Genomic DNA, 26,836 nt, shown 5'->3' on the forward strand with positions numbered 1-26,836 from the left:
ATCAAAAAATTATCACCTTATTTTTCAATATCTATACAAGAAACTTGAAAAATATTTTCTTTTTGTTGATTTTCAAGTTTTTTATGCATATGTTAGAGGACTTGAAATGGAGTGACAAGCTTTTTTCTATTTTTTTTTTTCTAAAAACCAAAACAATTTTTTTTTTGACAAAAAAAAAAAAAAAAAACTATTTTCTCAGCTTCGGATTAACTATGCCTCGTAAGTTCACTTCTTTCTCAACTTGGGAAAAGAAAAGAAAGAAATTTATTTTTCATTGCATCTTCTCTCAATATCAAATACCATTAAAAAATTAAGAAATTAAGATGCATATTTTTGTATCTGTTTTTTTTTACTATCTTTGATAACCAAATATGAATAAGCGATATTCTTTAAATTTTCTTTTTCCTAATATTTTTCGAGTTCTAAAGCCTTACTGGCTAAATAGCTTTTCATACGCTTGCTGGCTTTGAAGAAATAGACTACCTACGTTGGATAAACTAGCAGTGGGGGGATGATAAATGATGCAGCCTGCCAGCTATCATTTGTTCTTTGAATAGTGGTCAACAAGTTTACAAGAGAATTGCGGCATAATAATAAAATCCTAGCAAATCTAGGACACCAAAAAATTGCAACTGTTGCTAAACTTAGCTATGGAAGATGAGAAATTTGTTAAGGATCCTGGATGTTAGACTTGCATATATGATCAAGTACCTGAAAGTGTGAGCTGGTTGTAGGCAGACTAGAAAATCTTTTGATTTCATTGTGTTATAATCGTTCTAATTTTCCCATCATTGGTTATGAAATGAAGTTTATCTTTCATTTAAAAAAGAAAAGAAATAATTCATTTCCGATAAAATGAAATTTCTCCCATGTCAAAATACAATCGAGAACAAAACATTGTGGATATTATATGCTTAAAAATGCAAAAAGTTACTGCAAAAAAATACGGGGGAAAATAAATTTACTCATTTTTTTTTTCCTCTCCCTTCCCAAGCAAAATTCTTAATACCCACTGAAAAATCTGAGAAGATTTTGAGTGTTTTTGATGGAGTCTGCAGACAAAGAAGAATATTAAAAGGCATTGATTAATGATTAATGGGAGCAAAATTTCTTCCACGCGCACTTCTGCATCTAATCCAGCAAACATTCCAACCCAACCAGCATGGAAAAAATCTATCAGACCGTCGTTTTAGCTTCCGCCTTTAGTCAAGGCTGAGCTGATCTACCGAGTTACTACTACACATGCTCTTTAATCATTTCAGAATCTCAAGGAAACACATCTTTTTCCCAAAAGGGAGATGAGAACCCCACTCAACTTTTACTTCCCGTGTGGACCTCTCCTATTATGACGTGCCCTTACAGCAGCATCAAATGGAAATTACATGCCAAAAGATACGAAACAATGCATGGTAAGAGATAACCTTGTAACAGGCAGGCCTTCAATTCATGTGCATTTCAATTCCATTCCTTTCACTCCCCCATGTAATTCTCATTTTTATTTTCTTCCCGATCAAACAAGGGCTTCATAATCATCAAAACAGGCTTTACTCTCGAGTCCACTTTGAATGGGGAGAAAAAGGAAGATACAGATAATATAACCTCTCACTGTCCCTTGTTTACATCAGGGATCCCATCAAAATTTTCTGGATCTTAAACAAAATGCAGAAGCCCTAAGCCCCACCAAAATTTCTTTACAACACCCCTCTCTATATCATCTCCTTGCAGAATTTCGAAGGTGCAAAAAACTAAATGAAGAAAAATCATGAAGGCACTTAAAAGCTAATTAGACACTCCAACCACCTGGGTTTTCCTCTTTATTTTCTGAATCTATTTTCAGTTTTCTTTGATATCCCACACTCCCCGAACCATAAAAATCGCCCAGCTTTGTGTGATTCAACAGTGGCACCTTGGTTAACCTATATACACCAACGGACATGCTTGGTCAAAGTGATACAAACTATCCATCTTAAATACAAGAAGAGTAATGGAAAGAATGCCAACATCTACTACCTTTGCCTTTCTATGATGTTTGGTGTTATTCCAACAGAACAGCCCACTGCAACCTCCAGTTCCTGAACCAGATTCGTATCCCCTAGAAGAAACATCACTGGGCATAAGCATAAATATGATACAGAGAATAAAAAAACATTTGCTGCCAAGCACAACCAAACACTCCAGTAAGAACCCTATGGAAGATTAAACCATTTACCATTCGTAACTTTAGCTTCCACAATCAGCATAAAAAAATAGATACAAAAGTATGTTTCAGGATTTCAGAAGGAAATAACTGCATAATATTGTATAACTAGATAACATTTAGCTCTGATAGCCTCTTCAAAATACTTTGGCCAACTTGACATGGAAGAAACATGCAGTCCATACTTTACTACATAGAATTTTGGAAAAAAATAAATGCAGTGACCCTATTTTGGGAGCTTGGAATTTGAATCTTGGATTGAGATTTGTTTAGAGTTGGACAAAATGCAATACAAAATTACATAGAATTTTGTACTAATCCACACAAATCCAAATCAAATGTTTTAACGCCATGCTCCCAAACAGTGAATGTGCTATATTGAACATGAAAATAAGTTATTAGTGTGAATACGATCATCTGAAGATTTTCTGGTAATTTAAACTATGTAGCACTGAAACCTAATTACCTAAAAGCAACTACGACGCAGACTAACAATTTCAGAAGACTAATTGTTCAATCATATGCACTGCTGGCATTTCAAAAACTTAAAGTGTAGAACCTGGCTGGTCTGACTAACAGTTATGATGTTATAGATACAAGAAGATGCAGACTAAGAAAGATCATCAGTACAAACTGAAATCCCACATCCAAGAGTTTCTCCTATTTGAATTCTGATTTTTTTTCCCCTTTTAATAATGGAGGATAATTGTTTTCATCTTAATTTCTCCAAGCTGTCGACAACGCATTAGAATTCAAACCCTCACCCATATGTACTGTCCATCCACTTTGCAACTGGAGTGGTTCCTTCCCCTCCCCCGCCCCCACATGGGGACGAGTGCCATTCTGCAATTCTTTTCTTTGAAATACACAATCATTTTCTGAGACTCTAGACTCAACTGCATACATGGACTTTAAGATCTAGGAGGACTTCACCTACTCAGCTTACCAAGTTTCAAGCAATGTCAAGTTTAACAATAATGTGAAGTAAAGGAGATTACGAAAGACAACAATCATATCATCTACAACGGCAAACAAACTAATGGAAGACTCACAGATTGTCTTTGCTGAAATTGCCCGCCAAGCTGCTGTCATGCAATAAGCTCGGAGATATGGGATAATGATCAACCCTTTTACCAATTTGGTCCTTCTGGATCCTTCCATCATTAATCTTCAAAACTTTTATGTCATGGTTCAATCCATCTTCCCAGTACCCAGATGACAAATCCACTGAATTCATGGGTTCCATTTGATTTTGACGACACATGCCATCTTGAGGCAGGACTTGATTCTTCTCAGGTTTCAACCGACCCATTGATACTGGGGTCCCTTTTTCTGTAGCCTGTAGCCAAGCTGTTTCTAACCTTTGCTCAGAAATCACAGATTCTATTCTCTGCAATGGTATCTCCTGTTTCCTCTCTTTCATATCTCTGATATCAGTCCTCCCTTCAGCTGACAACAAGGGCGATCCAGCGGTAGCTTGAAAGGTTCCATCTACCAATGAAGGGGAACAATTAGAATGATCTCGTGCTCCTGCTTTCAGTTTATCTGCTGCATCACTAAAACTTCCTTTGGACAATTTAATCGGATCCTGATGGAAATCCATATCCGAATACCCAGCATTACTGCAAATTTCCTTTCTTTCCCTATTAGTTGACAATTCCCTCTGCTTCAGATCTGATCTATCTGGCAACTGAAAATCTGTCAAAGAAGCCTCACCATCTGACAATAGGATAATCCTAACCTCTACATTGCATCTTAAAACAGTTTCGATGGAATCTGTAATACTACTCAGAAACCTCTCTGCTCGGGATTTAATATCTCCATCCCTAAATGCAATATAAGCAACCAGAATACCTGCAAGCAGAATCATGTTAAAGTAGGAAAACTAGCAGAGAGAGAGAGAGAGAGCACATATAAACAAAGCTTTTTAAAGAAGTTTTAACTTTCCAAGAATGTTGAATAAGAGCCAGAATTCAGAATCCAGTTTTTTGTTTTTTGTTTTTTTTAAAAGAAAAATTATTATTGAACTGGCATCACTAGAAACTAAGCCAAATTAAAACTCTAAATAGTTACAAATACCTTCCGAATCCATCATCCAATCATGCGGTCCTTTGTTTCAGAAACATGATGCACAGAATTTTCTTTAGAAGTTTTACTAAACAATGTTCAAATTATTTAAATTTAATACTCAATGCATAGTCACTGCCCACTAGTGTCAGTCAACTAACTACAGCATATATATCTGTGTATGCAGTTTTTCTTACTTAGGAAGAAATGAAGCATAACAAGAACTCATTTCACATCCCAAATTTTCCCAGGTAACACATGTACTCATGGCCAGGAATTTTTTTTTTTTTTTGAAGAGTTGGATACAATATCAATGGAGTCTCATGAGACCTATTTTTTGCGAATGAAATGTCACAGAAGGAAGATGTTACATACTTACATGCCTTTCAGATCAAATAAAAGAAAAGAGAATTTATGCCAATTTAGAAAGCTGCCTTCTGTCTTGGAGTGAGCAACACTAAAAACTAAAGGCTGGAGTAAATTTGTTGAATTTGAACAAAAATATCATCATTTGACATTTTAATTCTTTATTATAAAAATTCACAGATGGAAGTCCACCACTTAATGAATATTTTACATCAGATCAAATATTCTGTTTTTTTCCCTCTCTTTTTTTCAACTTTTGTTGCTTGGACACTGTGCATGAGTGTATCAAGTGTCAACCGTGCCTACCCTTAGAAGATCTTCTATTATTTCAAAGTGTTTGGTAGGAGTACTCATGTCCCATTCCCAAGTTTCAGACGGAGGCACTCAAGGGTGAAATGCAAATTCCAAGTATCAGAGTTCCAAAATAATTAGCATGTTTCAGTCTTCGTTATCTTAAGTGCACTTCTTTTCATAAAAATGAGTTTTCTTAATCTACTTACTTGAGCATTGAGTAAGTTTTTGATAGTAGAAAACAAATATTTTAGATACAAAAGCATGAATTGTTGAATAACAACTGCAAAAGGGAGACTACAGCTAAAGATCCTCCTTTTTTAATTCCGTAATCCCCACTTTTCATGAAGTCACCAGCAACTTGCAACTATTATAAAGTTGATCCAATAGGCAAAATTCCAAAAAGCACAACATAAACTTCCCTCTCACATTGTACATGTTGCTTTCAGTTAAAGCATAAATCAAGCAAATAAAGTGTATGGGCTTACCTTCAACTTCAGAGATTGACACAAGCTTTCCATGTGCATGTAGCAGCTGCCTCAGGGTCTTTGAATGACACCTTTCAATACATCTTCCCCAAATATCAACCAACTTTTCCGAGTTTATGCATCTAAATATCATATTCCCAACCATAAAATCATCATATGATGCAGCTGAAGCACTGCCATTAACCAATGGGCTGTGCGTCGGCCTGGAATTGAAACTGAAATTATCAGCTGGTGACAATAAATCCCCTTGATGGGTATAATTCCCATGATATGGTAGAGACAATGAAGAAGAAGTTGATTTCCGAGGCATGCATTGAGAATCAGCCTTCTGCTTCTGTGCAGCAGCTTCTCTAGAAGCACTTGATGGATCATCGTCTGTTGTCTTAGAGCTCTGCCTCCTACTGCTACTAGACTGAGTGAAGTCTGATGAAGGGACTGATCCTAGCTGTAGCAGCATTGCTGTGAACCATGTAGAACGTTCACTTGAAACTCTCAGCTGTTTCTCAGCCTCTGATAGAAGCCTCAAAGCATTTTTAAGTCTCTCCAATTCTGTTTCAGTCACTAGAGAACAAATCCCAGCCTCAATAGCAATAAATAGAAAGAAAAAAGAATTTTCTATAATTTAAGTGCATTTTAAAATAACAGTTTGACCATTCAAGAATGTGCACTGAAACTTTTTTGTTTTGTTTTGTTTTTTTTTTGTTTTTTTGTTTTTTTTTTTAAAGAAAGAGAAACTCAAGAGTCAATCAGTGGAGAGTACTTCAGCTGTATTTCCATTTAGATCACCAAAGAAATCTTCTCCATACGTAATTTTTTTTTAAAATAAAAGAAAACATTTATTAAGAATTGGGCAAACACCAAGACCTATGTATAGACACAAGCAAGGATAGTCTAGGGTGTTGCAAGAAGGAATGCACAGTGTTGCTTAAGCCTAATCAAGCTGAATGGAGAAGGAAAAAGGATTCATGTAGCCAAAACCAATAGTCGGGATAAGGGTTTATTTTCTTTTATAAGCATTTTTATGAAAGTGGAATTTATTTCTTCATATTAAAAAAAAAATCAAATATTTAGAAAGTGCCAGAATTGGGCGAAACCAGAATATAGGCAGTCTCAAAAGGCAAAACCCCAACAAAAATTAGTCTGAAGGCAAATAATCCAAAGAAGAATGTGCTATACCAACTAATAACCTTAATGGAAAAAAGAGATTCATGTAGCCAACACCAATAGTTGGGATAGAGGCTCATTTTGTTTTAACCAGCATTGTTGTTGTATATTGCATGTTTTTCCTTTTCACACAAATAAAATCAGATATTTAGAGTCTTAGACTGTAGGTGGCACATACAGATTCAACGTGGAAAATCCCAACAAAAATTAGCCCAAGGCAAACTACTTAAGAGAAAGATCCATCCCGTTCAACTGCTCTTCTATTTATTCTACTCCAAATATTCCACAATAAATAAAGCAGGGCTGTTTTCCAAAGTGCTCAGTTACGGTATGAATCCCATACCAACTACATAATAAATCAAGAATAAATTTTGACATAGTGGATGCACATAGACCACACTGTTAAAAGTTTAATATACATTGTTGGCCACAACCTAACAGCTTAAACTTCTAGATAAAGTGGTAATCTAACATGGTATCAAAGCTTTGGTCATCAGGAGGTCCTAGGTTCTAGTCTTGTCGTCCGCTTCATTTTATGGTGTTATTTAACATTTGTTTATCTCTCCACGTGCTGTCGGGCTGCACGTGCGGGGGAGTGTTAAAAGCTTGATATATATTGTTGGCCCACAACCTAACAGCTTAAGCTTTTAGGTAAAGTGGTAATCTAACACACACTTCATGGATGCTCCAATGATTAACCCTTTGTGATAGAATACATGTACGCCTCATCTCCTCACAAAAGAAATGCATATGTGCATATAGATATAAAAATGTGTAATATTCAGAAAAACACACTTAACAAGAATTTAAGAATAAATATGGTTGAATGGTGTTTATAAGTCACTTTATGATGATTCATTCTTCAAACAAACATTCGGTTTGAATATAAAATAGTTAATTTGTCTTTAGACACATGAAACTGACATACCATCATCAGGGTGCCATCATATACTATTGATAAAGTGTTAAAAGCTGTGAAGGAATATGGACTGTTTCAATGCAAATTGCAATGTATGGATCTAGAATATACTGTTAGCCTGCCCAACCAAAAAACAGCAATATCACAGAGAAATGGGTGGTACTCACAACTTCGCCCTCCAACAAATGAGTCACTGTATTTCATATCAACAATGCGGTAAGTTCCAGCAATGAGATCCATAATGAGGCTGGCCATTTGAGACATCAATACCATTGGATCAACCCCAGAGTCCATCAACTCCCTGGCTCTTTTCACTGTTTCTGCAGTGTCTGATGACAAGGCCAACTCGAGAAGTTCCAGTAATTTGTCATCTGAAACAACTCCTACCTAAAGAGAAAAAGGCATCAGCCTATCAGGTAAACACAGATGAACAATTCAGCAATAGAAGTAAGGATTTAGAAATGCAATTTATTTTATAAGAAGAGGAATACACAGAAAGTGTCATAATCTACAAATAATTACAGACTAATCTTTTCCCAAGTCGTGAGAACAATAATCTACTAATGATTAAAACATTCCCAGATCTCGAGAAGTAATTGTTAACAGCCTGAAGCTTGAGCAATATGGCTAAGCTTCAGTCTTCATCTACAAATTCAACATTGAGCACAGAGACTCAAGCTAACACACAAGCAAAAATAAACAACATAACCCACAAGGAGGATATCAGTCTTTATATTAACATTGGAAAAGAAAGGGATACAATCAAGCAAGATAAAGAATAGAGGGAAAAAATTGAGTGTTAAAAATAGAATAAAGCCCTCAAATTCAAGCAGATCATGTCAAGGATGAAGTGAGAGAGCAGACTCACAAGTTCGTTCACCAGAGATGTAGTAATTCTTTTTCCTAGCAAACTCAATTGATCTAGCATAGTTTCTGCATCTCGAAGTGAACCATCTGCATTCAAAGCAATCAAATCCAGTGCATCAAACTCAACGTCCAGATTCTCTTCGGCAGAAATTTTCCTCAACCTGGCTACAACATCACAATCTTTGATCTTGTTAAAGAGATATTTTTGACACCGAGAGAGTATAGGGCGCGGCACACTGTCAAGATCAGTTGTTATGAAAATGAACACAACTCTCGGCGGCGGTTCTTCAAGAAACTTGAGAAATGCTAGCCATGTCTTAGAGGGTAACAAATGACACTCATCAATAACAAAAACTTTGTATCGTGAGAAGGCCGATTGAGGCCCCACAGACAGGTTTTTCAAGAGGCACTTGATCCGATCAATAGCCTTCTTATTGGTGCCATCAACTTCCTTAAGATCCCTGCTCTTCCCAGAAATAAAATCAGTGCATTCCCTGCATTCTCCACATGGCTTAGTTTCTTCAGTAGCCAGACAATTCAAAGCGGCTGCAAATATCCGAGCTGTCGAAGTTTTTCCAGTCCCACGGGGGCCCTGGAAAAGATAAACTGGTGCAATTCTTCCCCTTGAAATAGCATTCATAAGTGATTGGACCACAATATTCTGCCCAATTAATTCATCAAAGAACACGGGCCTATATTTCTGGCTCAAGCTCCTAATATTTTCCGGGGTACCTTCCTCTTCCCCTCCTCCACCTTGTAGCTCCAATGCATCTTGACTTCTGCAGCTCGACGACCACCTTCTCCCATCCAACCGACTCAAAGCCTCCAAATCAAGCTCCCCAAAGTTCGTCGAGAGCTCATCATCGCTATGCCCACTTCCCATAGACGAACCTCCTCCGCCGTCTGCATTATTGGTCAGCAGCGGGAGAACACCCTGGGCAGTCCTTGAAGCAATTCTCCGGTTGTTAGACAAGGAACGACGGCGTCTATGGTACATATTTTGGCTTCCACAGAAGATACGACTTCCTTTTCTCCTCAGAGTATCCGAGAACGACGGAGAGTAACAACTTCTACATGGCCCTCTATGTTTGGGCGTCCTCTTTGACCAGTAGCAAGGGATTCCGCAGCCCTGGCGCCCGGGCAAATCCAAATGATCATCCACCTCGTCATCCCCGTCGTTGAATGAGGCTGTAGTACCATCCCAAGACCCAACAGTGCTGGGATTGCGATTACCATATTGATTATAAGAACTGGTTGACAATGCCGGGGTGCTGTAGGAATAAGACGAGTCTTCTTTTCGGCGGTTACTCAGGAATTTAGAGGACGGATGAGACCAATTTTTGTTCCCGAGCTTCAAAAGCAAGGGAGAAGCTGCCGATATTCGCCGCAAATCTTCAGAATTGCAGTACTCTTCTGTGTCGTCTGATTGATCAATCAAACTGGCGGTTTCGTCTCGGCTCGAACCTAATGGCAGCATTCTCGAATGCAAGGAGTGAACTATCTGTTTTTGCTGTTGCTTTCTCTGTTGTTTTTGTTTCAGCATTGGGGAAGAAGTGAGGCCCTTCTTGGGTTTCTTCTTAGTGTTGGTTGTTCGCCTGATGGAGTGCGTGCCCAAGGAGACAACATTAGCGTCTCTGCATCTGAAAGCGAGGGATTGATGGCGGTCCCCCACACAGGTATCGCTCTTTGAATCTCCTCCTCCGTTAAGAGCATCGATCAAGCTGTCTTCCAGGCTCCCCGGAGCTGAAGATCCATCGTCGGCGTCGTCATTACGGCCCGGAACATCGATGTCAGAAGCCGCCATTGCGCTTCTATCGCTGGACGATTTGTAACCATTCCTCCAATTGTGGAGAAACACCCTCTTCTCTTTGTTGGTAACATTACTAATGCCGTCGATTCGAAGCGAAGGCTGCTGCGTTTTCCCATTACTGTGTCGTCGGGCGCTCTCAGTCTCGCCCTGTTTCCAAGCAGAGGAAGAAGAAGAAGGGACAGCAGCGGCAGCAGCAGCAACAACAGATCTAGAAGAGGAAGTGAGAGGAGACCTCCAAGTAGAAGTCGTCCCGGGATCTCGAAGAACACGAGCAGCCTTTCGGATTTGGTTGAGCTCTTTTTTCAGATGAAGCTTGCTGGGATCAAGCCCTCCACCGCCGCCGCCGCCACCGATACAGCCCCGCACTTCTGACGACATTTTCTCCCTTTTAAGGATAATACAGGAACGAATGATTCGATATTCGAAATGATGGGTGATGCTCAAAAGTGTGATTCGAGAAGCAGAGAAAGCGACGGATGAACCCTCATTTACAGTTTTCCTTTTCCCAAGCAAGCCAGGCTCACATTTTCATTCTCGTTCGAAGATTCTCAAGTTGATGAAAGCAGAAGCAGGCACATCACACTCGCCAAACCCACCTGGAACTCCCTCCCTGAAATGAAGCCTGCAATCCCAGACGAAGACGAAGCACAATGAGATGCTTGAAATTGAATGCCGGGTATTGGGTTAAGAAATGGATAATACACTGAATGAACAAATGAATCAGAGGATGGATGGAACGAATGAAAAACAGATCTGACAGATTTTAATATTACAGTGAAGCAGAGAGCGAGAGATAGAAGGCCACCGCAACTTTAGGGCTTCTGGTTGGCGCGCCCTCGTGAATCACTGAATCTTTTTCATCTCCCTGTCTCTCTTTTTCTTTTCTTTTCTTTTCGTTTCAAAACAATGTTTGCGTGTTCGGTCCAAAACATTGAAAATCTAAACTCCCTCCCAACAAATTCTTCCTTTCCACAGAGACAAACACAAACACACACATACAAAAAGTATATATATATATATATATATATATATATATATATATATTAATTTTCAAAAACTATAATCATTCGTGGATCGTCTCCTTTACAGAAGAATCACTGTTCTGTTCTGTATTAGTAATAATAAATATTGCATGTATTAAGGAAAATTCTCTAATCATGCATAAAGAGAATATTTATTATGATCGCTTGCATCTTTATAACGAAAATTCTAAACCAATCCCCTCCCATTAATAAGAAAATTTGCAATCCATGCCTTCAATGGTTGATTAAAAATTCATGGAATTGATGATGAGACAAAGGGATTGGAATGCTGCATCTAAACATTATGGTTAATTAAAGCAAAGGTTATGATGGATGGGGTGGTAGCAATGTTGCAATTATTGAGATAGGAGATAGGGCACTACTCCTTGTGGTCCAATTTCATGGATGCTCCAACCCTACAAGTGACATTGACCATGCAACCTATTATTATTTTTATTATTATTCACTCATAAAAATTTTAAAAAATGAGTTGTGATATTGTCAATTTTGCGATCATCATCGGAGAGAGATCGAACTACTCATATCTAAGTTAGAAATCACTAAATAAAGGTGTATATCAAAATAAATTAATGTTATAACGTTACGATATACGTGTTTGCCGTGTATGTTATTTATGCAATCGAGGCATGGATGCTCTCATCATCATTATCATTATCATCACAAATTATAAATATTCCCTAAGGATTTAAATATAAATTTTATCTTGTTTCAAAATATACTTTAAACCGTAAATTTTCATTTAAAACAAATATTTTTAGTATGGGTTATATAATCTAAACTCAGTATTTTAAAATTTTAGTAGTCTTTGAAAAGCACTATAATAGTGCAATACTAATTTTGAAATAGCATAGCCACTTAAAACATGCAAAAATTTTAACATAATAATTTGAAAAATTGGGTCCTTGCTATTATCCTACAAAATACCTAAAATTAAAACATCTCACATTGTAGGATAATTATATATACTAATATTCTACTTACAAAAGCATTCTTTTTTCTGAAAAAAGAGTTAATAAACACAAATTAAATTATATTTATGCAAATTAATTTGAATATTTATTTATAAAATTGACTTAATATAATAAAGTTCATAAAAAAATAAATCTTATAATTTTCTCGTGCATAGATAAGTGTCACGAGTTGAACACTTTAGACCTTGTGAATGGTTATGTTGCACTAATTAGTACACTCTTTCTTAACTTGTCAATTGAAAGTATACCACAGTTTCACAGTATGAATGTATTCACAACCATCAAATACAAAGCTAAGTAGTAAATATGCATGAAAGTAAACGAGAGTTATGCTATAAACTATAAAACAACGTAATTCATTATTAACACCTTCATAGACAACGTGTGTTTAGCAAGGGAAACAAGTAGGGTAAACATGTAGAGACTCGGAAAATAGTGATAATAAAAATAATAAAGAAAATAAAAAATTTGATTTGGCACAGGCCAAACCGTCGATGGTTTTGGATGAGCTCAGAAAACCGTCGATAATTTTGAGTTATTGTGTCTAAGTAAGGGTAAAACAGTGAAAATGAATTTGGTTACAAACCAAACCGTCGACAGTTTTGTCCGGGGACAGCCACATATAAATGACCATAAGTTCATTTCATTTGGAAAAATAAAACTCTCTCTCTCTCTCTCTCTCTCTCTCTCTCTCTCTCTCTCTCTCTCTCTCTCTCTCTCTCTCTCTCTCTCTCCTGAAATCAGCCCGAATTGAAGGAGGAACGTCATTTCGGGATCCTGACATCGATTCTCTGCAATTTAACCAGAGTAGATTGGGTGTCTGAGGATCCTAGGTACCACTCCAAAGTTAAGGTAAGGAAAATGAATTATGCCCGAATTATATTCGTTGTTTTTAAAGTTTAACCAGCACCTAGGGATGTTAAAATAGTGGTTTTTCTAGGGTTGAGTCGATTAAACAAAGGTATATGAATACAGGGTTTTGTGCGAAATGCTGCAGACATCGTTTTAGTATCCCTACAAGCATTTATTCAATAGATAAATAAGGGGAATAAATTAAGTCAGTTTATTTTCTGAGATTAAACCGTTTAAAACTGAGATTTTAAGTACAAAAATGTTATACGTGATTTTCTGAATGGTTAGACATATGAGAATTTTGGATTATTATTGTTATAGGTATATTTTTGGGAAATAGGTATTCTGAAGTTGAGTAAAACCCTAGAGTTTGTTATACCATTATTTTTAATAGAAAAATAATGTTATCCCAGATAGATTTTTATATTATGAAGTAATACTTAAATCGTGTGGCATGAGAATAATTATTGTTGTATGATTAAACATGATGGTTTATATATATATATATATATATATATATATATATATATATATATATATATATATATATATGAAATGATAGTTATGATATGACAGTTTAATATTGAGTTGTAAATTTATACTAAAATCATGAAATGTTGGGAATAGTGTGATTTATAAAAAGACAGCATTATACCAATATGATTTGTTGTTATGAAATGCATGGTGGTTTACAGATCATATAATGAGTGAGAAATATGAATTGATGAATTTATTACTATATTATGTTATGTGTGAAGGGTCACGAAAGGGGTGAATTGACCATGTTATGTGTGAAGGGCCATGAAAGTGGTGAATTGACCATGTAATGTGTGAAGGGCTATGAAAGGGGTGATAGCCGATCTTTATACTTGTTTGTAAATTTATATGAATAAGACCAGGTATGGGCCGAATTACAAATGTTTCAATACATGTTGTGAAAAGATGTGCTTATAGTTTAATGGCAAGCTAAATATATCATTTCGAGAAAGTATGATTGAGTAGAAAGTGTGTATTTTAAAAGTTACAGGTGAGAATTATGAATTGAGTATGAATGGCTAGATTGAGGGACGACGGTACGAAACGCCTTAACCTCAGCAAATGATTTATATGTGTACAGATCATGTAACTTGTAATTTATATGTATAGGGCTTTTGATCCGAGTTATGAATTGAAAAAGAATATGTGCTATGAAATTGTATAGGTATGAGTATAGTTTAAATTTCTATTTCATTTAAGTTAATTAAGATGAATCATATATATATATATATATATATATATATATATATATATATATATATATAAGCTCATTGTCACTCACTGGCACTAATTTATTCCGTATTATTGAGAGGTGTCTCACCCCATTAATATTTCAATATTTCAAGATCACCAGGTAACTAGACCTAGGAGCTAAGGGACGGGGTGTAGATATTACAAATAGGGTAAGTGTTAGTGTGACGACCTGATTTTCATGCCATTTTTTTCCACATATATAAACTGTTAAATTTCACCATTTTGATACCTTCTAATATAAACCGTAACATCATCACGGACTAGGTAAGGACCGTGGAACTTATATAACCATAAACCACCTATGCAGTGGAAAGCGGAAAGCAAATATCCATATCAAATATATACAATACCAGAGAATCGGTATCTCTCCAAAATATACATACTTGACCATTCCCAAAATGCTCTCACCTGGATCTAGGGACTACTCAAAAAGTGACTTCCCAAAAGACTTACCCTCCAAACAGAGCAGTACTGCAGTCCCCTCTACCTGTGAGCCTGATCTGCTCACCTCAAAAATAATAGAATACTGGGATGAGACAACTCTCAGTAAGACAAGATATGCTATTACCAGGGTGTGGCAAATGAGTTTACATAATGGTAAAATCTGATTCAGAAGTACTGGAAATAATTGAGTTTGAGGAAACACATATAAATAATACACAGTATAGCTCAAACCTATGTTACTTAACATAAACTGCTTTTCTGAATATTCTATTCATAATACTTCTAATATTTATAGGTATGTCTACGATTTCTGTAAATCTAGATATATATAATAACTAAGAAAAATTTCTTAGATGGATAACTGAAAGTCATGATTTAACCCCTCATGACAGGGTTGTGCGGCCCGTAGGCGGGACCTATCACTGGCTGGCCAATCAGGATAAGTCAACTAAACTCCGAAAGTTAGATCAGCCTCCTCAACCCTAACTGACGGGGAGCCTGTCCATAACTTAGGCACGATCGACTACTGAATATCCACATACTATTTAAGTTGTGGTTGCACTATGAATTGAAAATAGCTACAGTTCGTGCTCTGAAACTGATTTGGTCCATTAGGGTCTGATATTATATATATATGTAACTGATATTTCTATATTACTGTTTTACCATGATTCTGATATAACTGAATAACCATAACATGAAATAACTGATCTGAATGTGCTGTATAATCTAAATACTGAATATCTGAAGATTTAACTACTGAACATCTGAAATGTTATTGTTCTGAAATCTATAAATCACGGTACACTGAAAATGTTGTATTATTTATTTTTCTGAATATATTCCATAAAAATGTGATTTTGCAAAATCTAAAAATATCTATCTATTTGTAGATATTTTTACATACATACATACATATATATATATATATATATATATATACCGTACATCATGATATTCTGAAATTCGTATAAATTCTGTATAATAATATTTTCTACTAATATGTTGTAAATCATGATATCTGAAAGTTATGAAAATACTATACTGATCTGATACTAACTCATGCCACACAACTAAATAAAGAGTCTCCGTACTGAAATCTATACTTTCCCGAAACACATAAACCTACTGATAATATTACTAATTTAACTAGCATAACATATTTCCCTTACCTGACTATCTAAGTACTAAATTCTATTTACAATCTCACGCATATGACGTTCATAATTTCAACATCCTGAGATAACACACGTATAATTTCCCAATCAAACAACTGAATTCTCTTAGATAATTATCACATACATATTCTCCCTAAATCCACATATGCACAATTTCTAGACTATAAACCATTTATCATTTTACCCGTGTTACTGAAATATCACCCACTGGGGTCCGTAACCCATGCCTACAAGGTCCCAAAACACCATATTCCTAAAAATATAATACCCTAATTTTACTTCACAAAACTCCAGTATATTCTTATATAATACAAAATCTAGGCTCAAATAAATTCGGTAATACTAAAAATGCCCAAATAATCTAATTACCTTGGTTTTGGGATGATTCCCAAATTTCTCAAATTAACATTTTGCTTCGACTATGTTGTAAAGAATCTCCCCAGGATCTCCATGGTAGCTTCTGATCGTCAAACCGGGGAGAAATCGAGCCGAAAACATAGAGAGAAAGCAGAGAAAACATATTCTAGAGAGAGAGAGAGAGAGAGAGAAAATTATGCCTGAAATTCTCACACAAAAAATGATTTTCGGCCTTATATAGAAAGCTTGTCCATGTCGACAAGCCACATCACCTCATCGACGAGTCCATGAAGGAGGTTCGTCGAAGCACTCTCTTCTTGTTGACGAGTTTTAGGCTCTGGAAATAGTCCTCTCGGTAATTTTTTGTCGACGAGACACGCATCCCCGTCGATGAGCTTAAGAGTCCCTGCTGAAACTCCTTTTAAAATTCATTTTCTCTCATTTATTTTATTATTTAATTACCATAATTCTTAGGGTCTCCACATTCTCCCCTCCTTATAAAAATTTCATTCTCGAAATTTATTATCTATATTGAATACCATCTTTTAAAGAAAATGGGCTACTTATTTTATTACTTACCCTCACTTGTGGCAGAGGAATACCGTGGTTACATTCAGGGTCTTGGGAGATTACAAATACATAAACTAAAATTCTCCCAAAACCAAAATACTACCTACTACAAAAAGATTATTACATGTACTGATTAACCTACAAAAGGGACATTACATACTTATCTGCATCATTTGATTAAAACCGTCTATTTCCTTCCTATTAAGATCAGCTACTCCCTTAACCGCCTAGAAGAAATTTATATTCAGGAGATAGTCCATTCTCACGAAGTGCCAGTGTCTATAGTGTCAGATCGAGACCCACATTTCACGTTACGTTTTTAGAGGAGCTTGCAGGAGGCTCTAGGGTTTCAATTCTCTTTTAGCATGGCGTTCCATCCTCAGTAAGATGGGCAGATTGAGAGGACGATACAGATATTAGAAGATATGCTTCAAGCATGCGTGCTGGATTTTTGGGTAGTTGGACTCAGTTCATGTCGCTGGTGGAGTTTACGTATAATAATAGTTATCAGACCAGCATTGACATGACACCGTTTGAGGCACTTTACGGTAAGAGATGTAGTTTTCCTTTATATTGGGACGAGATGGGTGAGCGGCGAGTTGTGGGATTAGAATTAGTACAACAAAGATATGATAAGGTTCAACTCATCAGAGATAGAATCAGTGCAGCTTAGAGTCGACAAAAGAGTTAAGCTGATAACCGCCATAGGAAATTGGAATTTGATATCGGTGATCATGTGTTTTTGAAATAACTTCGTTAAAAGGAGTTATGAGATTTGGAAGGAAAAGTAAACTTAGCCCTGGGTCATTGGCCCGTTTGAAATTCAATAGAAAGTGGGGCCAATTGCCTATAGGTTAACTTTGCCACCTGTGTTATCTAGAATACACGACGTATTCAATGTCTCCATGTTCAGGAAATACATCCCAGAACTTTCTCATGTAGTTAGTTATGGTGGATTAGAGCTCAGTGATTCACTAGTTTATGAGGAGGTACCAGTACAAATTCTGGAACAAGAATTACGTAATAAGAATATTTTTCTAGTGAAAGTCCTGTGGAGAAACCACACAACAGAAGAAACTTCTTGGGAGCTCAAGGAACAAATAAGGTAGAAATACCCACAATTGTTCCAAGAGATTTAGTTATAACCATGTAAAGTGTAAATAGTTATGCAATGTTTCTTTTGCAGGTTAGTTAGTGTATGTATTAGTTTAGTTAGTAAGTAATATTTTAGTTTTGAGAGAATTTTATTTTATATATGTAATCTCCCATAACTTTGAATGTAACCACGGTATTCCTCCGCCATAAGTGAGGATAAGTAATAAGATAAGTAGACTGTTTATCTTTAGGGGATGGTGAAACATATGGATAGTAAATTTTGAGGATGAAATTTTTATAAAGAGGGGAGAATGTAGGGACCTGAAGGAATTATATTAATTAAAGAATAAAAGGAGAAAGAAAGGAAATTGTAATTGGAATTTCAATAGGGGTCTCGTCGACGAACACATCACATTCGTCGATGAACACACTTGAGGGGATCGTCGACAGGGTCACGTGTCTCGTCGACGAGAAATTACTGAGAAGTTATTTTTAGCTTTGAATTTCGTCAACGAGGAATAGCCATTCATTGACGAACTTCTTTTGTGGCCTCGTCGACGAAGTGACGTGGTTCGTCGACAAGTGCAGGTGTATAAATAGCCTAAACTTGATTTTTCTACAGAAATCACGCGAAGAAACTCTCCCTTTCTCTCTCTCTCTCTCTCTCTCTCTCTCTCGCTCTCTCTCTCTTTATGTGAGACCCCATGGATGAAAGACTTAAAAGATTAGATGTTACTACCCATATCAATAAGGTGCACCTTTCTTTTCGGGAGCTTTCCCATAAGAACTCCATAGTTAAGCGTGCTTGGCTTGGAGCAATCTTGGGATGGGTGACCACCTAGGAATTTTTCTCAGGAAGCGTGTGAGTGAGGACAAAACATACTGAAAAGAACACGTGTTGGTTTGTGGGGCCAGTCATTAGTCCGATAAGGCCCGCCCTCCTGTTGTCTGGTCCAGGTGGAGGAGGAGAGACGCAGTGCTCCCTGGTAGACCCAGGTTAAGGCGTTACAAATGGTATCAGAGCCAACACCCAGCCGGAAATGTGATAAAATTCACATCGCCTGGGTTTGGAAATGTGGGTTCGCAACGAGGATGTTGCATTCTATAAGTAGGGGAGAATGTGAGACCCTATGGATGAAAGATTTAAAAGATTAGATGTTACTACCCATATCAACAAGGTGCACCTTTCTTTTAGGGAGCTTTCCTATAAGAACTCCATGGTTAAGTGTGCTTGGCTTGGAGCAATCTTGGGATGGGTGACCACCTGGGAAGTTTTCTCAGGAAGTGTGTGAGTGAGGACAAAACACACTGAAAAGAACACGTGTTGGTTTGTCGGGCCAGTCATTAGTCCGATAAGGCCTGCTCCCCTGTTGTCTGGTCCAGGTAGAGGAGGAGAGACGCAATGCTCCCTGGCGGACCCAGGTTGGGGCGTTACACACACACACACACACACACACACTCTCTCTCTCTCTCTCTCTCTCTCTCTCTCTCTCTCCTATCCATCCCTTTCCCCTTCTCTCTAAGATTCTGGGCCGGATTCTTATTGGTTCGACGATCCGAGACCACTAAGACACTCTTGGGAAAGTTCTCTTCAAGTCTACTGGAGTGGATGGTTGGTGAGGCTGACTTGAACTCCATCCCAAATTCAAGGTAAGACTTTTTATTTAGTATTTGACTTTCCTACAGTTGTAGGAAATGTAGCAATCGAAGAAATACTGAAGTTTTGTTCAGGAAAATATTATTTTTAGGGTGTTGAATGGAGAACCCTGCGGGTGTAGGACTAGACACTGAAAGGGTTTTTCAGTAGTCAGGTAAGAGAATAAACTAAAAGAGTAATTTTTCATGAAAATTATTATTATTTAATAGCAGATTAATTTTTAGAAAGCATGTATGATATATGAGTATATGTGTGAAAATGTATATTTGGGAAAATATTACTATTACATAGGAATATATATATATTTTAAGTATGCAATGTCAAGAAATGTGATTTTAGAACAGAATTTATGATTTTATTCAGTATTGTGTGGCATGAATATTATTTTACACATATTGTATTATGTTAAGTCAATTTTATAAGAAAAAAGCATATTTCAGTGATTTTTAGGAATAACAGGATAATACAGTAAACTATGATTTCAGAATACATGATAAATAGTACATCTATTCAGATCAGTATGTATGATATGTTCGGCGCAAGGCCGTGATTGATAGCTGGTGCAAGGCCATGGATTATGCATGTTTTCGGTGCAAGGCCGCAGTTATGAATGTAATCGGTGCAAGGCTGTAATTATTTATGCTATTATAAAAATCAGAAAATTTTATCAATCTATTTATGTTCAAATAGTATAAAAGCATGTATTATATGTTATAAGAACCAGATGATAGTTCAGATCAATTATCAGGAGTATGATACCATAGCAATACAGTTCAGTTCAGCTCAGACCAGCCATTGTCGGGTCCCGCCTTCGGACTGCACAACCCATCATGGGGGGTAATACATGACATCAGCTAGCTATTCACCCTGGGTAAATTTTAGAATTATTAGTTATATTAGATGATTTTATGAACAATTAAATACAATATAATTTAATAAAATTATGAAATTATATGCTTACTCAGTTATGATATTATCAGTATTTTCAAGCATATGACATGTATTGTAAACAAAAACTGTATTTAGTTTATTTCCTCTACTGAGAGATGTCTTACCCTAACTTAAACCATTTCAAGGAACCCAAAAAGATAGGCGGACCGAGCCCACCGTTGAGGCAGTATTACTATCCCGCTAGGAGGGTGAGTTTTTGAGTTAGGATCAGTAGGTTTTTGCTGTAAGATCCTAAATGTATCTTTTGATGTTTTGGGGATTGTACACATACAATATTATTGTGGAATGTAGGTAACTCTAGTATAATGTACTTTATGGTTTGGTGAATGAAATTTATATTTACTCCTGCTTAGGTTTCCGCTATGTACGACAAGTGTATCCCCGTTACCCATGGGTTCGGGTTGGCTTTATTATGTTTTAAATTAATGATAATTAATATGGTTGATATGTGGTAAATTAATCAGGTCGTTACACCCTTGGTGGATTTTGAAGGCGTTTTTCAATGCTCGAGTCAGTCTTGATGTAGTGTATATAGATTTTTTTATAAAATATCTTACAACTTCATGGGGTATCCTCCAGAGTCTTCTCAGAGTACGTCCTTTACCTTTTCCTAGTGTATGCCTTTTTTTTTTATAGGCTTCCATAAGGTCCAAGGGGTTAAATGCCTTATCAAGGTTATATGCCTTATCAATAGAGGGTTATCACCTTTTAATAATATCCCCATTTAATACAAGGAAAACCAATGTTCTTCCTTATTCAATGACCTTCAAGCCATGTGGAGCTAACATAAGGTATTTTTACCCATATTAGGTACCCCCACTTGAAAGCTTGAAGGAAAAAAAGTCTTTCGAGTTTAGGGGTGATGGATGTTTTTCAAGATCCTAAAGTCAAGAGACACCATTTTTGTAAGAACCTGAACTGTGATATATAAAATAAATAAGAGAAGGGTAAAACGATAAATGGAGTAGGCTTCGTCGACGAAACCAGAGTTCGTCGACGAAGCCAGAGTTTGTCGACGAAGGCCCTTTTATTGCTCAGTGACGAAATGCAGAGGCTCGTCGACAAAGAGAAGCCAAGAGGTTTTAGGAAATCCGAAAATCTCAGGCTCGTTGACGAGGCCACCGCTTCGTCGACAAACTCCCTTCATTGACTCATCGACGAAGACGCCACCTCGTCGACGAGGTTGGCCGAGTCAAAGGTGCTATAAATATCCGTTGGGTTGCTTCTTAACTAAGTAATCAAGTGTTCTCTCTCTCTCTCTCTCTCTCTCTCTCTCTCTCTAAGAACTCAAAATTCTCTCTCTCTCTCTCTAGATTTCTTCGTCGTACGTTGTTAGAATTGACGATCCGACATTACTACGAGGATCAGGGAAGGATTCTCTTTGAGATTTGTGGAACGGATCTTCGTTTCGAGCGTTTTTGGATTTTGACCCAAAATCAAGGTAAGACTCAGTTTCATTCCCATTTTGGTAGTTCTGTAGGGAATGGAATTGTAAGTATGTTTTGTACTGTGATTTATAGGTTTTGGGAACTTGGTTCGTTGTTTAGGAGCCATAGAGTTTGGGTTTTGGATTTTTAGGGAAAGGTAAGAGGATTCTGTTTATATCAGTTAATTTCAAAATCGAATTTGGTAAAACTGTGGTTCACGGTCCTATGTGTTTTTTGACTACTCATTTGGGGGAATCTAATGGGTGAAAATTACGGGATTTTCATGTTACAGTTTTGGGAAAAAAGGGGCATTGAGTTGCATCTCTGGTTTCGTTGGAAAACCGTGGATATATATTGTGTTATATATGTGTGTTGACTCTACGAGTCCAATCCTGTTTTGATAATGACAAATCACTTGGTATTTGATCTATGCATTGAGTTTGTGAACATTACCTATATTAAGCATGCATGGAAAGATAACGAGTCATGGAAGCCACAAAGTAAAACTGACACATTTTGGCAAGCTCCATAGAAATCAAAGAGTACAAGAATCAAGATGCGAGTGGCAAAGTTCAAGAACATCTTGGGAATGGGTATTTAGAACTTATGTATTTACATTGTCGTATGATTTAATTTGAGGCTCAACATATACCTAGAATGACTTTAGGTTTTATGCATTTTATGAACATCATTAGGGGACTTTCATGGACTTAGAAATATTCTTAAAACCTTGGAAAGTGTTTTTATAAAAGAGCCAAGAAAGAAAGTAAAACAGATTTTTAAATTAAAAAAAAAAAGAAGAAAAATTGAGAAAAAGGGGACTTCAGTAGCCTGAACTCAACCTCAGTCGCCTGAAGAATTTCTTCAGGAGCTTGAAGATTAAGTTCGGAAGCCTGAAGAATTAATGGAAAACACAACAAGTTGGCTGAGGCACTTCGATCTCCTAAACTTGGGACTTCAGGCACTTGAACTCGCCACTTCAGGAGCCTGAACCACTCTTCAGTTGCCTGACCCTATATTCCAAGTTAATTTTTCAAAGGTTTAAGGAACTTTGGTCGCCTGGGCTTCAACCTCAGTCGCCTGAACTTGTTGGAAAACTTAAAATTTTGATTTTTATTAAAAGAACTCGCTAGCTATTTCTTTGATCCAACGGTTGAGATCAATTCTAAGGGTAAGACACTATCTATACTGAATATCTAAACCCTAGAAAAAAAGCTAAGACTTGCAACAAGAGAAGAACATATCTTATTTCAAGAACATAGAGAAACTTGAGCTGATTGCTATACGATTGCCTGCACTTCATTCTTCAATCATCTTCTTTAGGCATATCTATTCTAGAAATCAAAGGGCATTCATTCATTCAACTTTATTTCTTCTTGGTATTGAGGTTTGGTGATTCAAGTTATTTTTTTTTCAAGAGCTTCTCATCTCATCACTTGCTATTGAATATCTTTAGAGAATTTGATCTTGAGCATTATTAACCATATAGAGATTTTGTTTAACATGTTCATTACTTCAAAAAGTTTACTTTGTCATTGAGATATATATTTTTCAAAGAACCACTCATTTAGAAATCTATAGTTAAAAGGTGCTGAGTGATAGAAAATAAGTAAACGCTATATCTAGATAATCTCACTGCTTGGTAAAAGATTTATTTTTCTTCATTGGTTAAAAAGATTTGATTCTTGTATGTGGTTGTTAAAGGATCTATATTTTAGATATATTAACGTTTGATTAAATATCCTTGTTGCTTTATAAATATACATTTTATTGAGGGATATTCTTCTGAACAACAATATATTCAGTTTGTGGGTATTGAACATCATTATCTATATATATACATATTTGCATATGACAAAGATTGTGTTGAGAATGAATATTTGAAAGGAATTTTTTGATTGTAATTGATATAATCTTCAAAGCCTTTTTATAAGTTCACAAAAGATATATTTGTGCATTTTAGCAAAGTGAACTAGAATCCTAAAATTTTCCAAAGTGCTTAAATATATATATTTATTTGGGAGATCTGATAAAAAGAGTATTGTATGTTGAAGCATAATCATTCATAAAACGATTGTATCGTTTTCAAACATTCTGAGTTTCAAGTTATATCATATGTTAATGTATTAGAAATTTGAATTGTACTCACGAGCTTTTGTTTGGAAGCATTTTTGAGTGTTTTTTACAGATTCAGTGTATTCACGGTTCGGTGTGTGAACCGGTGTTTGAGGAGAGAGTTGTATCTCTTGTAAGCAACGAAGTAGGAGCGAGTTGTGCCTCTTGTAAGCAGCAGATTGTAAGGGAAGCTCTGTCCCAATTTAAGGAGCAGGGATTTAGTGAAATCCTTAAGTGGTTGCTCAAGGCGAGGACGTAGGTCAAGTCGGCTGAACCTTGTAAAAACCGTGTTTGTCTTCTCTCTTCCCTTCTTTCAGTACTGCATTTAAATTGTTTATATTGCATGTATAGGTTGGATAGCATTGTACATAATTAATTGAGTAATAAGAACTCATTGGTAAATATATAAGTAGGGATTAAGTGGTAAATAAGTTTCAAAGAATTTTTAAATACCCAATTCACCCCCCCTCTTGGGATTACACCTGATTCAACAATGTGTTATGGAGATGGTCCTGCCTTGACTTGTTTAAACTGTATTTTGGAAAATCATGATTTTTAGATTACCAAAATGGGTGTGGATTGAACTGTTATATGAACATGCATGAGTTGTGTTTTGATGAAATGACATAGGAACAGGGTTTCGAATTATTCCAGGCTTTGATGTCCGTCTTTTACTAAAGAGTGCGCAATACCCCTAGATCGGTCGATTTTTATCGAAGGGTGTGAAAACACTAGATCTGCACCGACTCAACGCTGTGGGGCTTAGGCTATGCTAGGTTACCGGGGGCACCGACTTTTGCCGAAGGGTGTGAAATACCACCAGACAGTCTGGCTTAGGCCGAAGGGTGTGACGACACCAGATCGTATTGCTTTGTATCATTGGTATACCGGAACTGTTTTGTGAAAATAATGGAACTGTAATGAATTGTGTATGTTTTATGTCATGATAATACTCATATTCCAGACACCGATATAACTTGATTCTTCCTTACTGAGAGGTGTATCACTCCTATTGTACGTACATGTTTTCAGGACCTTCGAGTAACCGGAACTAGCGTCCTTGTGTTGGGAGCGTAGTGGTCGGTGTACTACGTGAAGCACTTATGTAAGTACTAGGACTATATTTGGTTGTCATTTTGGGTTTTGGATGACACCCAGGTTTATGTTTTGTATTATGGAGCTTAGACTCATTTTGTATAGACTCTGGTATGGTACCATGTATGTATAGAAAGAACAATATTCACTGCGTATATGTCATGTACGTGAATGTGTATAGGGTGTACGAGAACCCCACGGGGTCAGACCCTCATTCATTACTATATCATTGGTGTTTTGTATGATATGGGGACATGTTAGGTTACTAATTCATCCCTGGGTCCCATTACTGGCTTCGGGGCATGACAGCTTACTATCAGAGCTAACCAGGTTGTTAGGTCTTGTAGACTTGGTTAAGCGTAGCTATGTGTACATACTAGAGTGTAAGATGTAGGAAATGGGTAGAGTAGGTTGAGGGTTGTTTTATTGCTAGACAGGGACTCATTAGTCATGTTATGTGTTTTTCCTGGAATGACGATTTCAGTAAAATCACAGCAAATTATTGATGATTTTCGTGTCGGTGTGATAGGGCAGACCTGGACCCGTGAGATGGTAGTTAACATGATTAGTTGTAAGTGATTGCGTTAACTGTACGGGACATAGGAGTTCTATAGATTCCCATTGTATTTTCAGAATGGAACCCAAGGATAATAACTTGGAAAATGGCTTCGAGGAAACTGTGAGCGATGAGTCTTCTTCTGTGCCTCGAGGGTTGACAAGGCAGGTTATGCGGGAGATCGGGCGGAGTGTTAGGAGATGCGAACGCTCCCCTACTGCTGCGGGGTGTACCATCGACAAGTTCACACATATGCACCGTCCAACGTTTGCAGGAGGACCCGATCCGATGATAGTGGAGGACTGGATCGAGAAGACCAAGAGGATTTTGGAGTCCTTTATGCTACCTTCCAGCTATCTGGAGAGGTGGGGCGATGGTGGACTGCGGTGAGTCTACTGGAGAAGTAGAGAGCCGGTCCTACAGAGATGACATGGAACCAATTCAGGGAAGTGTTCTTTGAGAGATACTTCCTGGCCTCCGCACGTGATGCAAAGGAGGATGAGTTCTCTGCTCTGACACAGGGAGATATAACGATACAGGGGTATGTTGCTTGGTATATAGAGCTATCCTGTTTCGCACCGTGTTTGATCTCGAATGAGTATGGGAATACTCGAAGCTTCAAGAAGGGCCTGAAGAAGGACATCCGCAGGTTAGTGGGTATGCTTCAGATCCATGAGTTTTTGGTTTTGGTGGATAAGGCCACAGTAATCGAGACCGGCATCTAGGAGGATGAGGTAGATCAGGAACCAAATAAGAGGTCAGTACATTCTGGTTCTCAATCTGGATCTCACCAAGGAGCATGGAAGAATAAGAACAAGAGCTCGGGTTATCGTTAGAACACCGAGCGTTAGGGTTCTCAGATGAATCAGTCGCGTGATCGTTGTATCAGGTGCCACAAATGGCATGATGGTGAATGTCAGCTGTTTGGGAGTAACTGCTACAACTGTGGCCAGTCAGGTCACATGGCTCGAGATTGTCACGCACCAAAGAGGAGTACGCCCACTTTGAGTCAGAATCGAGAAAGTAATCAGGTATCCGGGGGAACTTATTAGGTGAACACAACTCC

The 26,836-nt window shown here is 37.1% G+C and overlaps 1 protein-coding gene across 2 annotated transcripts; it reads right to left on the minus strand.

The window, feature by feature from the left end:
• Window positions 1-889: 889 nt before the first annotated feature.
• On the minus strand, window positions 890-11,349 carry LOC131164709 (protein STICHEL). 2 transcript variants are annotated; one of them, XM_058122117.1, is made up of 7 exons: window positions 10,943-11,349; window positions 8,361-10,791; window positions 7,660-7,879; window positions 5,410-5,970; window positions 3,250-4,051; window positions 2,011-2,092; window positions 890-1,916 (listed from the first exon to the last, which is right to left on the minus strand). In XM_058122117.1, the coding sequence occupies exons 2-7, from the start codon at window positions 10,545-10,547 to the stop codon at window positions 1,815-1,817; spliced, it is 3,954 nt and encodes a 1,317-aa protein (XP_057978100.1). In that variant the 5' UTR covers window positions 10,548-10,791; window positions 10,943-11,349; the 3' UTR covers window positions 890-1,814. The 2 variants fall into 2 exon arrangements, with proteins under 2 accessions (XP_057978100.1, XP_057978101.1); XM_058122118.1 differs by having other exon boundaries at window positions 10,975-11,154.
• Between the last annotated feature and the right edge of the window lie 15,487 nt (window positions 11,350-26,836).

The sequence above is a fragment of the Malania oleifera genome, chromosome 9 (genome assembly GCF_029873635.1).
Source record: "Malania oleifera isolate guangnan ecotype guangnan chromosome 9, ASM2987363v1, whole genome shotgun sequence".
Taxonomy (NCBI): Eukaryota; Viridiplantae; Streptophyta; class Magnoliopsida; order Santalales; family Ximeniaceae; genus Malania; species Malania oleifera.